The sequence below is a fragment of the Scardinius erythrophthalmus genome, assembly GCF_964197995.2.
Source record: "Scardinius erythrophthalmus genome assembly, chromosome: 20".
NCBI lineage: Eukaryota > Metazoa > Chordata > Actinopteri > Cypriniformes > Leuciscidae > Scardinius > Scardinius erythrophthalmus.
The window spans coordinates 6,909,560-6,922,937 of record NC_138240.1 but is presented as its reverse complement, the minus strand read 5'-3'; the positions used below and the strand labels follow the sequence as shown (position 1 = coordinate 6,922,937).

The following is a 13,378-nucleotide window of genomic DNA, read 5'->3' as shown; positions in this document are numbered from 1 at the left end:
GTTGAAGGTGTCTGAATAAATTTTGCTTTGACTGTACATGTCGTTTCGAACAATGTTGTGTGGACTGAAATACAGAAGAAAATCAGTCATACAGGTTTATAAAAATGTCAGGGTGAGTAAATTGACAGAATTTTCAGTTTTGCATGAACTATCCCTTTAACGCGTAATGCAAAATTAAATCCTTTGTATAGCAATTGATAATGTGACATTTGACAGAACCATTAGTGTTTAGCATCAGCGACGTCAAGACACCTTTTTTTTTTGAGAGCTACGGTAAAGGAAAAGATTTTCGATGATTAAATATTAATTAACGTAGGTTCTATATGTATTAATAAAATTTTTACGTTACAATATCCACCTTTATGCATTCAATACATCTTGATTTCAGTAATGTAGTTGCCATTAGGCTGGGCGTCCAACTGCTAGTCACAAGTCAGTCCCTTGTGTCTGAGTTTAAATTATGGATATTTATATAATCACAGTGCGTACATTTTTTTCTTGTTTTATTTATTTATTTTTATTTTTTTGCCCTCAAACTAATCAAAAGAATGCCATGAATGTTCCAGAGGGCTCGTGGCTTTTCCGCATCGTACAATGTCCTGAAACCGTGAGGCTGGTTATGCGCTTTAATCATATCTTGAACGAAGCTGTCAGAGGAAACAAATGGCAGACCTCAAACCCGGAGCCCTCAGTAAGATCAGAGAGCAGCGGACTTGCCATCACAACATGTTTCAGCCCTGCAGTTAATGATGGAGCATGTGTCTGCCAATTGCTGTGCCAGGGAGGACTAATAGCCTGGTCAGTCTTAAAGATCAGCGTGGCGCAAAGGGACGAAAAGGGGTGGAAAAGAACGAGAAACAACTAACAGGGGCCAAAAAAAAGCAGCGACCTTTTGAAAATGCACTGCTCAGAGAAAAATGTTTGATGTGGTAACTTTAGCAAGCTTGGATTCCTTATTAGTTTCAAGACAAGGGAGTGTAAAGTTGAAAGAACAGTGGTCTCGGCTCGCCTCAGCCTGCTAATTCCTCATTAAAATAGCAAGGGAACCTTTGATAGATACGTTTTTTTTTTTTTAGAACTTGCTATTCATGTGAGTGAATATTCATTCAAATCGTTTGTTTAGGATTCCTAGGGGACAATGTCTATTTGTTGTGTCCTGTAAATTTTCTGATGGATGGTTAAATTGTATGAACCTAGATAAGTGGTTCCCAACCTTTTTTTGTATGAGACCCCCTTTTTCCCAAGAAAATATTTTAAGGCCCCCCTTCAAATTTAATGATATTATCGCTCTTGTAAGCTTGCAGCAAGGATGACAAAATATGTTGTTTTCAAACAAACGGTATGTTTTCTATAACCAGATATGTTTATGCACAAATAATAGCCTATAATATTGAAAATACAATAACAAAAACATCAGTAGGCCCTTTGTAATTTAAAAACGTAAGCCTAGGAGTAGCCAATAAATTGGCCCTATTTGAAATGCAATAACAAAAATATTCACACTGGTGTGTAGGTAAAAAAAACAAGAATATAGGCTATTACTAAATGACTGCTGTCTGGGACCTCAATAGTTGCATGTTATTTGTGAGGCTTTATCAATGTGAGGCTTTATTTTTGAAGCTTTTGGCGCTATAGCGAGCGATAATAAACTTGCGTTTATTTACAGAATAATGCGTCTTTCGGAAGAACATTGTAGCCGGAACTACTTCTCTCTGTGTACGTCTATGACGAGTCACGCAGGTACTGGGCTACTCCACAGCGGCAGCGATCCGAACCAGTGTGAAATAGTCCCAATGTAAACACTTAATATAGGTGTACCATAGTGGTTCAGGATAAGACAAAAACACGGAATGGATTCATGATTCATTATACAATGAACTCGCTCATTATATACATTTTGTAAATTTTGAACAGAAAAAAGTTAAGGACTTTTATTTAATGCTCATTGCTCAAAACTTTTCAAAATACGACGCGACCCCCCACAGAGCTCGCTGAGGCCCCCTTGTGGGTCGCGACCCCCCTGTTGGGAACCAATGACCTAGATGATAATGGTACTTATTTGTAGGGTTTAACCTAATTGCTGTCACTGCTTGGTTCTTGGTTTGAAACCTTTTAAGATGGGAATTTAGAAACATTTACTCCATTTTCTGAACATTCCGAGCATTTCAAATTGAATACGAATAAATACATAAATTGGAGAAAAGTGGATTTACAGGTTTGCTATTTTTTTCTTTTTCTTTTTTTCCCCTAAATAATAAATACCATGATAATTAAAATAATTGTTACCATGTATTCCACCAATCCTGGAAACAAAATTCTTAAATTTTTTTAATAAGCAACTATATACAAGATAATTTCGTATAACTTAAAGGAACTTTCTTGCAGACCAGTTACCGTTCAATAAAAGTCTGATTGTTTGGGTTTAATGTATTCAGTCCATTTATTCCAAATAAAACAAAAACTAAAACTTTTATCCATTTACTCCAGAATTAAAAAAACTAAACTTTTGTCCATTTACTCCAAATAAAATAAAAAACTAAAACTTTTGTCTGGGTCTTTTAAGAAAAAGAAAGTCTTTCCATCACATACACACACACACACACACACACACACACACACACACACACACACACACACACATATGCCATGCCATATGCATGATGCCACATATATATGCATGTATATATAGTATATATAATATATATATATATATATATATATATATATATATATATATATATATATATATATATATATATATATATATATATATATATATATATATACTGTACATATGTTACCGGCATTCTATAGAATGCCGGATTACACACTTTGCCGGTAATATATATATTACCGGCAAAGTGTGTAATCCGGCATTCTATAGAATGCAGGTAATGTATAGAATTAGGTAATGTATTTTTGCCAAAAACCATCAGCCATTCTATACAATACCGGGATTTCACTTTGCCGGTAACATATGTACAGTATATATATATATATATATATATATATATATATATATATATATATATATATATATATATATATATATATATATATATATATATATATGAAAAAAACATATATATATACACACCAAACAATTACAAGAAAATTAAGAATATTTTATACACTCTCTCTCTCTCTCTCTCTCTCTCTCTCTCTCTCTCTCTCTCTCTCTCTCTCTCTCTCTCTCTCTCTATGGCAATATATCGCTCAATATATATATATGTATGTATATACTGTATATTGGTGTCTTTGGCTCGGTGTCTTTTTAAAGACATAGTTCACCCAAAAATTCGTAATCTGATGTTTTTAGAGAAGTCATGCTGCTTTTTTTTCTTGATTTTTTCGTTGACTGTTCATAGTGTCTACACCTGTAATTACATCTCCAAAAACATCATATTAGAATCATGAATGTAGTCCATATAACTTGTGATAGGTTTGCGTAGTTAACGGTGTAGGAATGTTATCACTGAATAACAGCTTAAAGTTTGGTCTTTTCCTCAAACAGCGCTGTTGTATGACTTCAGAAGTCGCTTGAACTACTGTTATAGTAGCTCTAGAAAAACAACAGCATACATAATTTTATGTTTTGATGAACTGTTACTTTTAAAACTGTTTTGATTTCAAATGCCTCTCTCTCCTTATTCAATCACTGCCTGTAGAAACTTGTTTAAATCCAAATGGGTTTCCTGCATGGAATATGTCTGATCTCATTTGTGTTACCCATAACCCTGATTTATGAGATCCGGATATAGAAAATACCCTAGACCTTGTGATCCCTGGCTGATATTTAAAAATTAATTAACCCCCTGACTGCAGCATTGCTGTCTCTTCCTCTCTCCGCCCGTCAATCTCTTTTTCCCCATTCCACCTTCCCCTATTTTAAGGTGTCTTTTTTTCTCTCTCGTTGCATGGGGATTAATATCTTAATTATCTCTTGTGAATAAATATTCTCAATGAGATCACTGACTATGCATATGGATAGAAGTTAGAACAGCATTTATGAATCTTTTTTTTGAGCTGCTGCTCCGTCTTAAGTTATTAATTCTGTTAGTTTATCAGTTTATTCCAATTACTAGTTAACAAAATCTGTTTCTTAATAGATGCCGCACTGCATGTTGCTGGAGTTTAAGATGTTTTCTCACTTTGCAGGTTTGGTTAAATTAAAAATAACTGCTCTGCAGTTGCTCTGTTATTGCACTTCATTTGAATAAGTGTGAATATTGGCAACCAAACCCTGGTGCGCACCAAACAAGCGGATCGATCGATACTTACCTTTTCAGGGGGTCTCGGTCTGCTTCCAAACAAACTCTGCTGCGGGTTGACTGAAATATGAACGCATCATGGACCAAAGGCATCTAAATGAGTCAAAAATGTGATATCACAAGATGTGACCCTAAAAAGGACAGAATGTTCAAGGATCCTTTCTTCTCCTCTTAGGAGCTACGTTGCCCATTACAGGTACCGCGTTTCTTTGCAGCAGGTCCCATTTGTGTGGCTCCTTTACACATTTTATAGGCTCTTTGTGAGTGAACTTTCAGCTGGTGAAAAAAAAACATATGTACAAATACAGAGGACTTTTAGCCCAGCACACAGGTTCTGTTGCAAAATATGTCATAAAATGTTTTCTGCTTTCTGTCTTTCAGTTCGGTGTTAAAAATGACAGTGTGAACTATGAACTATTTTTTGCTCCAGACCAAAAGAACTAAGAGAACTGAACTACAATAGCTGTTAAAAATCTGATCATAAATTAAATATTGTTGCTATAAGTAAAATGTGATTTATTATTTGACTATTTCAACACTTTCTCCCAGTAGTCTACCTATCAAAAGCTAATAGAACCGAGTTGAACAAATTGAGGCGATTTTCCCCTCAACGCTGTGCAAAGATTTTGGGAGATTTTAGATAAAGACGCACTCATACAAACAGTCATTTCATCATTTTGGGCGCAGACTAACAAGCGGCGAATGATCAAAGAGAGTTGTTTCAACTTGTACTTAATATTCGTGACATGATTTTGCTGTTCCCTCCTCGGCGAAGCCTCTTTGAATAGATATTGGGTTTGATGGGCGTGTGCAATTAGTTGTATGGAATAATGCAGTTCCCCTGCATAAGCGCTAGTCCTCTAAGTCTGCTTATAGTATTAAATGCAAAAGCATCAGGAATGAGATGCACCAGTTGAAGCATTGCACAGATCTGGAAGATTGTGAAGGGGGATGCACTGGCCTCATTAAAAGAATAATCTTTGAAAAAGTTTTAAAAAATTAAAGGTGTTTTAGAATGTACATCCTATTTGAGAAAAAGCTAAGATTATATTAATTTCACAGCACTTGAAACAGATATAATTAGTGGCTACTGTGTACTGTCCCTTTAAGACCAGCTGCTGCTGTCAGAGACTCGGATCTCACATGCGCCTCATTCTCTCACGAGTCACAACTCTTCACGTTCATCATAAGACTACTCTTATGTTTTGAAGATACTGGACAAAAAGACATTTTGGCATAATTGTGTGTGTTATTGTTCGTTCAAGCTCGAAAGAGAACTGTATTCTGGCATGCTGTTTTGTGCGCATGCACGATATTAGCGCGAGTCTCTCTGTGTGTCACAGTCAGGACATTCACAGGCAGCGCGCTCTTTTTTGTCTTTTCGCGCATGAATGGTTTAAAAGCATTTACATGAATAAGAGCGGGATCATGTAACACTAGCCAAAGGATGCCAAAAATGAACAGATGCTGCGTTAATTGCGTTAACAGCGCTAATTTGTTTATTTAATATAAAATCGCAGCATTTTGCGTCATGTAATCGCGTAGGCTTGACATCGCGATTGCGATATGATTAATCGTGCAGAGCTAGTTTAAACTGAAGAGATACTGTATTAAACATATATTACAATAATCAAACAGATAAAGTGTGTATTTAACAAACTAATCAATAAACTAATATCAAATTAAATAAAAAAACTATAAAATTATACAAAAAATATAAATGCTAGTAAAGAAACGCATTACAAGTAACATGCATTACGTAATCAGATTTTTTTAATGTTACAAGTAATGTATTACAAGTAACATGCATTACATAATCAGATTACTTTTTGATGTTACGAGTAAAGAAACACATTACAAGTAACATGCATTATGTAATCAGATTTTTTTAATGTTACAAGTAATGTATAACATGCATTACATAATCAGATTACTTTTTGATGTTACGAGTAAAGAAACGCATTACAAGTAACATGCATTACGTAATCAGATTTTTTTTAATGTTACAAGTAAAGTAATGTATAACATGCATTACGAAATCAGATTACTTTTTGATCTAACAAGTAAAGTATACTCTACTTGTGTAAAGGTACACTTTTGTACCTAAAGAGTGCATATTAGTCCCTCAAAGGTACATATTGGTACCAAAAGTGTACATATTAGTTCCAAAAGTGTACATATTAGTACCTAAATGGTACATATTAGTACCTAAATGGTACATTTTAGAACCTTTTTGAAGGGTACTGTCCCCAATGACAGCTTTTGTACCTTTTTTTCTGAGAGTGTAATGCATTACAAGTCACATACATTATGTAATCACATAACTTTTTTTGATGTCAATGAAAATTACATTCTAATAATACAAATACATTTATTTACAGTAAAAAAAAAGTCACTGCAGATGAAGTATTTTCAAAAACAATATTCACAGTATAAGTATGAATTGTAGCTGAACTATAGCCATTGATGCATGAGGTCCACTATAGTGGACAGATGATTAATCAGATTTTTCTCCAAATCTAAAATCAAAACTTGGAAAATGTAACTGTGATATGACTCATTAGATATTTCTTGATGATGCAATTTTTTTTTACCTACACGAGTCTCCTAGGATAGAAGGAATGGGTGGATATTCCGGAGCAACTTGGCATTTCTGACTGACCCTTGGCCATCTTGGTTTGGAGGGGGAAAAAATATAATTGCAATATGCAATGTATAGGATGATGCACCGGGGTCCACTGTAGAGGTTGATGTGCAACTATGCCATCAAAACCCGTGCAAATTCAAGAAAATGCTTTTTTAATAGCTGTCCAGTGTAGTGACCACTATGCATGAAAGGGTTAAAGGGTGAACACAGCTTTATAAAGTGTTTCCAAAGTTTTTCTTGAATTGCATTTGAGTGTGGTGGGTTTTACAGACCCTGTTTGCGAAAGTGTCTTGTTTAAAATGGGGTGTGCAACATCTTCGATTGGATTATGGCATTCTAATGTGGTAGACAACAATGCAATGTTTTTTTCTGTGCTTCTGTGATTGTGTCTGCTTCCAGTGAAAGAGGCTGTCTTGTTTTGTTCCATTTGATGGTGACGTTGATTGTGTGTGCTTGTCCCGTGCATCCTCTCACAAGTCAGATTCTGACCCTGCACTTTAATCTTCAACTGCCCCAATGAGATGACACTCTCAGCTGCCCGACAGCATCTCTTGTCCTGTCTCTCTCTCTCTCTCTCTCTCTCTCTCTCTCTCTCTCTCTCTCTCTCTCTCTCTCTCTCTCTCTCTCTCTCTCTCTCTCTCTCTCTCTCTCTCTCTCTCTCTAGTGTACTCATTCTCCACAGTCCTCCACATCTTTTGTCCTTTGTCTCTGTTTTTTTTTTTTTTACTCTCCTCTCTTTGTGAATTCTAGGGGTTGTCTTGTAGATGTTGCTTTGCGTTTCTGTGTTATGAAACATGTTAAGAGGGCAAGATTGCTTTCATGCTCTCCTGTAATTGACATAAATACATAGGCCTTTAGCACTGGCTGGCATAGTTAAAAAATCGTAAACTTTTATCAATATCTTATTGTTTTTCAGCTTTTGACAGTTTAATATTTATTTTGATATTTATGTATTTATTCACAGTTAAAGGGATACTTCAGGATTTAGCATTAAGCTTTGTAGTAGTTAGGGATGTGCCGGTATTCGGTAATGCGATAAATCGCGGTAATGAATATGCACGATATTGTTATCGCGGGCACTTCAAAATACCGTCAAAAATAATAGATCAGAATTTATATTTATAGAACGCGCATTAGCTTATTTACCATCAACCGCTTAAACAAACACTGCGTATGCTGCGCGAAACACGTGCGCACTCTGATGTAAACAATCCCCACATGTAGAAGCACTGTGTGCATGCGGCGCAGTGTGCACTCTATTGTAAACAATCCTCACATGGAGAAGCATGGCGGAAGGAGGAACGCTGCCGACGATTTATCCATAAACAGTAAAATAAAGGATTTATCCCCCTTCTAAAAGCAGGGCTGTCAACTCTACGCATTCAGCGTGAGACTCAGGCAATTTACACTTTTCACACTTTTCACATCCATTTTCTCACGCAGAGAAAAATCACGGAGCAAAGAGGACACTGACACCGACAGACTAGACAGAGCAGGTTACTATTGATATGAAAAAAATTCTCACCTCTCAGGTTCTGTCCATTTTATTACGAAATTCAGACAATAAATACCGTTTTGGCGCTTGTAAATGTGACGTGAACGATAGCTGTAGCGCCTCAGTTCAAGTAAACCGATCATCTGTTACTTTTTATTTAAAGATACAGTACAACTTACCGAAATGTATTTATGCCTCATACACAATATCGATCAATCAGTGTTTTTCAGCCACGGAAAGAGGTCAATGAAACTGCAGGACAACAATTATGTCACAGAACGTTACATTTACCTCAGGAAAGCCATTTAATGACCAACACGTTAGTTGACTAGAAAAAATAGCTATAGGAATATTTTGCTAAACATGTGCACTATATTACATTTGTATTATATTTTTACTTTTGTCATAATTGTTATTATAATGAAAAACAAATTATATTTAATTTAATTTGTTAATTTTTAACCTTTAATAAATAATACCAGCTGACAGGGCTCTCTGTATGTTTACAGCATTATGTGAGATATATTTTTTCTTGAGAAAAATTAACATGTAGGCTATCTACTGTAGCCTATCTACTGTAGCCTACCTAATATTTAGCCTATCCAAAGAGTTAATATTGAATCAAGATTGAAATCAAATCCCAAGAATTGAATTGAAATCGTGAAAATTGTGTAAAATTCTGTTTAGTTACCAAATGTTTTGACAATCACAATTACACCTATTGTGATGCAAGTTTTTTTTTTCTACATCCCCCCCCAATCCATCCGTTTCTCTTGAGCAATTAAAATATCGTGATAATACCGTATACCGTGATAAAAGCTCAATCAATTAATCGCAGCATGAAAATCTGATACCGGCACATGCCTAGTAGTAGTAGAAAACCTGTAGTATTTTCGAATTACCGTGCTTTCCACCCTCATATTCCTGTGAGACGAGAGATTTATGTATTTTTTGTCTGAAAAAAATCCTCCGATGACGCAAAAATCGTCTTTTTGCGTCATCGGAGGATTTTCTGGCCAGAGGCGAGAGACTACAGCCAGTAGGAGGAGCTGTTCCGCATGTTTTCAACCCACCCATAGAGGGAGGGATCTCACTCACATAATGTACACACAGTCAGCCGTCTTTCTTTGGAAGCTAAGCTTGCAGGCTCTTGTTCTGTGAAGAAACCTGAGTAGTAGGGGTTACCATCCTCCTTTTCCCGGACTTGTCTGGCGGGCGAGATCGTTCAAAATGTCCGGGATTCAGCTTTTGCTTTCTGCGGTCGCCATTCATTGTTTACATGCACACCTCTTGTTTCAATCTAACTGAATTCATTCCGATTGGTGAATCTGAATGTAGTGTTTACAAGAACACTAAACAAGTGATCAGTTGATGTGCGTTTTAACATTGCTCCGGCGAGGGCGACGCGGCGCGTCTTGGACGGCGAGAGCGGCGAGAGGAGTTGAAAACAAGTCAACTTTATGGTAATAAGCTATGACGCGGTTCGGCGGCAACCAATCGGAATGTAGAAGTCCTCCGCCTGAGAGGAAAAAAATCATGCATTCTAATCTACGTCAGAGCGTCCCCGAATCTTTCTACGGCGTCAGTGGCAGGGCGGCGAGAGCGAATTTTGCCGCTCTCGCCGGCGGCGGTGTGAACTAAAGTAACCTTGTTGTTTTCAACTGCGCTCTCTAACCGGTAGGCGTGGCCTCCTAGGGCAGCGAAGCAAGTGCATTCTGAGAGTTGTTGTCTTTCATCCACATTAGCCAAAAATACATTTTCTGGCTTTTCTCAGTCTAGAAAGCTCCAAATTAAAAAAATTCTTCAAATTTTTTCTACATAAATGACCTATTTTAAATACACATTCATCTTTCCAGAGGTGAAGTATCCCTTTAATATGAAACAACATTTGTAACTTATGTTACTTCCACAATCAGTTTATTTTCTAAGATACAGGAAAAATGTGTGAATACAGTGTATATTTACACTACCAGTCAAATGTTTGGAATAATGTTTAATGCTTTTGGAAGATGTTTTGCTGACAAAGTCTTATCAATTATTTTTGGTGCTCAAATATTATTAATAGTATTTATTATCATCTCTGTTGAAAACACTTTTGGCTGCTTAATATATTTGTGGAAACCGTAATAAAACAATTCAGCATACTTTGATAACATTCAATAATTTATTTGAAATAGAAATTAAATAGAACATTAAATAGAAAATGTAATGTTTGTAAATCTGTAAAATGTAAAATTTCTACAATTTAATGCATCCTTGATGAAGTATTTTTTTTTACCTACCCCAAACTCTTTGAATGAAGCCCTTTTGATTTCATGTTGGCTTTACATGGGTGGTTTTATTATTATTTTAACTTATCTATATATACAGTGAGGAAAATAAGTATTTGAACACCCTGCTATTTTGCAAGTTCTCCCACTTGGAAATCATGGAGGGGTCTGAAATTGTCATCGTAGGTGCATTTCCACTGTGAGAGACATAATCAAAAAAACAAAAAAAAAAACAGAAATCACAATATATGATTTTTTAACTATTTATTTGTATGATACAGCTGCAAATAAGTATTTGAACACCTGTCTATCAGCTAGAATTCTGACCCTCAAAGACCTATTAGTCTGCCTTTAAAATGAATATATATATATATATATATATATATATATATTTTTTTTTTTTTTTTTTTGTGAAACACCTACACAATACACTTTGTAAAAGACCTACACAATATTCCAGGGGTCAGTATTTAAACCAGTGGTGATTGCTGTGGATGTTTTTAATGTAACAAATCTCTCAAGCCACTTGACATTCAAAGGTGCCTGAGCCATCTTGACAGCATTTTATGCGTGTGTTGTTTTTTTTTTACCTTGTTATGTAGGCTTTTTATTTATTAGCAAGGGCTTTTTATACAGCTGGAGCCCAGCTTCCCTCCATACACGCTACTCTCGTACAAGATCTGGCCCTTACCAAGTAGGCTCATTAGCTACGAAAAGGAGATTCAGTTAATTAAAATAATTCCCCGTTAACACAGCTGCTTTGGTCAGCCAAATTAAACAGGGGGAGTGCTGCGCCGTCTGCTTCGCACTCAGCGAACGCCACTATACTGCCTCGGAACATGGCTAATTAGCTCAATAGGAGGAATATTTTAATAGCAATTAATGAGGCACGGGCCTATGCAAGCTCTAATTTAAGAGCCTGGTTTGTGTGGGTGTGCATGCCGATGAATTCTGAAGCCTGATGAGATCGCTTTTGTCACTGCTTGTGTTACGATCAGCCTACTTCGCTACCAGCGTGTTGCTCACGGATTATTGATTTTCTTAAGATGTTTCCCAGCAAGCTGACTGCCTAGAACAGTTGTGTTGGAGAATGCACTTTAAAGGTGTGGTTTGTCAAGCTATAAGCTACTCATTATTAAAAGTAGTTGATCTACAATCAGGTTAACCTTTTAGTCGTTAACTTGCATTGAAGTTATCCAGTTCTGTTTCTTTTCCTAATATGTATCTGCCCAGATGTTGGTAAACCTTCTACGCACATTTTTTAGCTTACTTGACAGTATATATAGATCAACAGCAGTCAATCAAGCATTCAAAATTATTCATTATGGACTGGAAGTGATGCTTTATGCTTTATTGGTCATTCAATGTTTCTGTAAAAAAAAAAAATAAGAACAATAATTTTAATAAAATAGTAATATAATTGTTTTACTTCTAATAATAATATAAAACACTACAGTCTGATAAGTTATTGAGCTCATGACTATTGATTACATTGTCTGTTCGCTCAAACTCATTTGCTAAAATCAAAATGATGAAGAACGAGCCAACGAAATTGCTGCTTGTGCATTATTCCCGCCCACCACCGAAGGAACCAGCCAGCAGTGGCTTTTGCTTGGTCTTAAAGGCTCAATAATTCTGAATGAATACAGTCATTTTAAAAGGAAAAAAACAAGAAACCATATATTTTACATGTAGCACATCAATTCTAGCCAGTGGCTAACAATAGGCATTATTTACTGGCCTAGATGGAAATTTTGTCTCTCATGTGAGTTATTTACTTGCAGTGTTGAGGGTTGTTGGTTAAGCATGCCGGAAGATGTCCATCAGGTAGGTGGTGTCCAGAGTTCTGTCACACCCATTAACATCTCTCCTGACAGAGTGCAACAGTGCATTCTGGGTAGAGGACAACTTTCATGTGGTTTCATCACATGAGCAGGAAAAGCTATATACAGGCTTCTGCTTTACTACAACATCAAAGCCAAAGATATTACTGTCACTATGTTACGTTCAACATAGTAAGACAGGAGGCGAGGGGGAGGAGGTGGGCAGGAGATGAGGAGGAACACAAGGAAAAACGTGATGGAGTACTATATGTAAGCAACTGTGCTTTCTCCCAGAAGAACAGATTGTTGACAACATTAGGACTGTGCTTTGAGTAAACAATTCTTAAAAGCCCAATTAGTCTGTGATTTCATTTTACATGCTTAAACTGTTCTTTGTAAAGCCGCAGAAGAGTAAGTTCTCTGGACAATGTTAATTTCGAATCTGTTCGAGGCTTGTTAGCATTATTTTGAGAATCAAATTTGATCCATTGGCCATAAAACTATGAATTAATGTAGAATTAAGAAATGACTTGACTAGCACAGTTGTTCCTGTTAACAAACAAAATTCCCTACTGAAACTGTAAGTTTGTTTTTTTAGAACCCAACCAACCTAAATATTATATCATTGTAATGTGTTTATGCGTGTTGCATAAATGGAATTATATCACGATTAAGCAAATATGTGTTAATCGTGACAGCCCTAATACATAGACATTTTTTTATTTCTGTAGTTGCAGTACCATGCAGGTCTGGCCTCCAGTCTTCTAAACCAACAGTCACTCAAACGCTCTGCCAATCAGATGGGAACATCTGCCAAAAGAAGACCCAAAGTCCAGCCAAGCACCCTTGTCCTTCCAACACAGTGAGTTTGA

At 36.2% G+C, this 13,378-nt stretch overlaps 1 protein-coding gene across 1 annotated transcript in view; it reads left to right on the top strand.

Annotated features, from left to right (window-relative positions):
* med27 (mediator complex subunit 27) overlaps positions 1-13,378 on the top strand; it is a 71,159-nt gene that overhangs the window by 10,415 nt on the left and 47,366 nt on the right. The window contains exon 3 of the mRNA XM_081348760.1: positions 13,238-13,368. Within this exon, the coding sequence (XP_081204886.1) occupies positions 13,238-13,368 (131 nt within the window). The remainder of the gene's footprint in view (positions 1-13,237; positions 13,369-13,378) is intronic.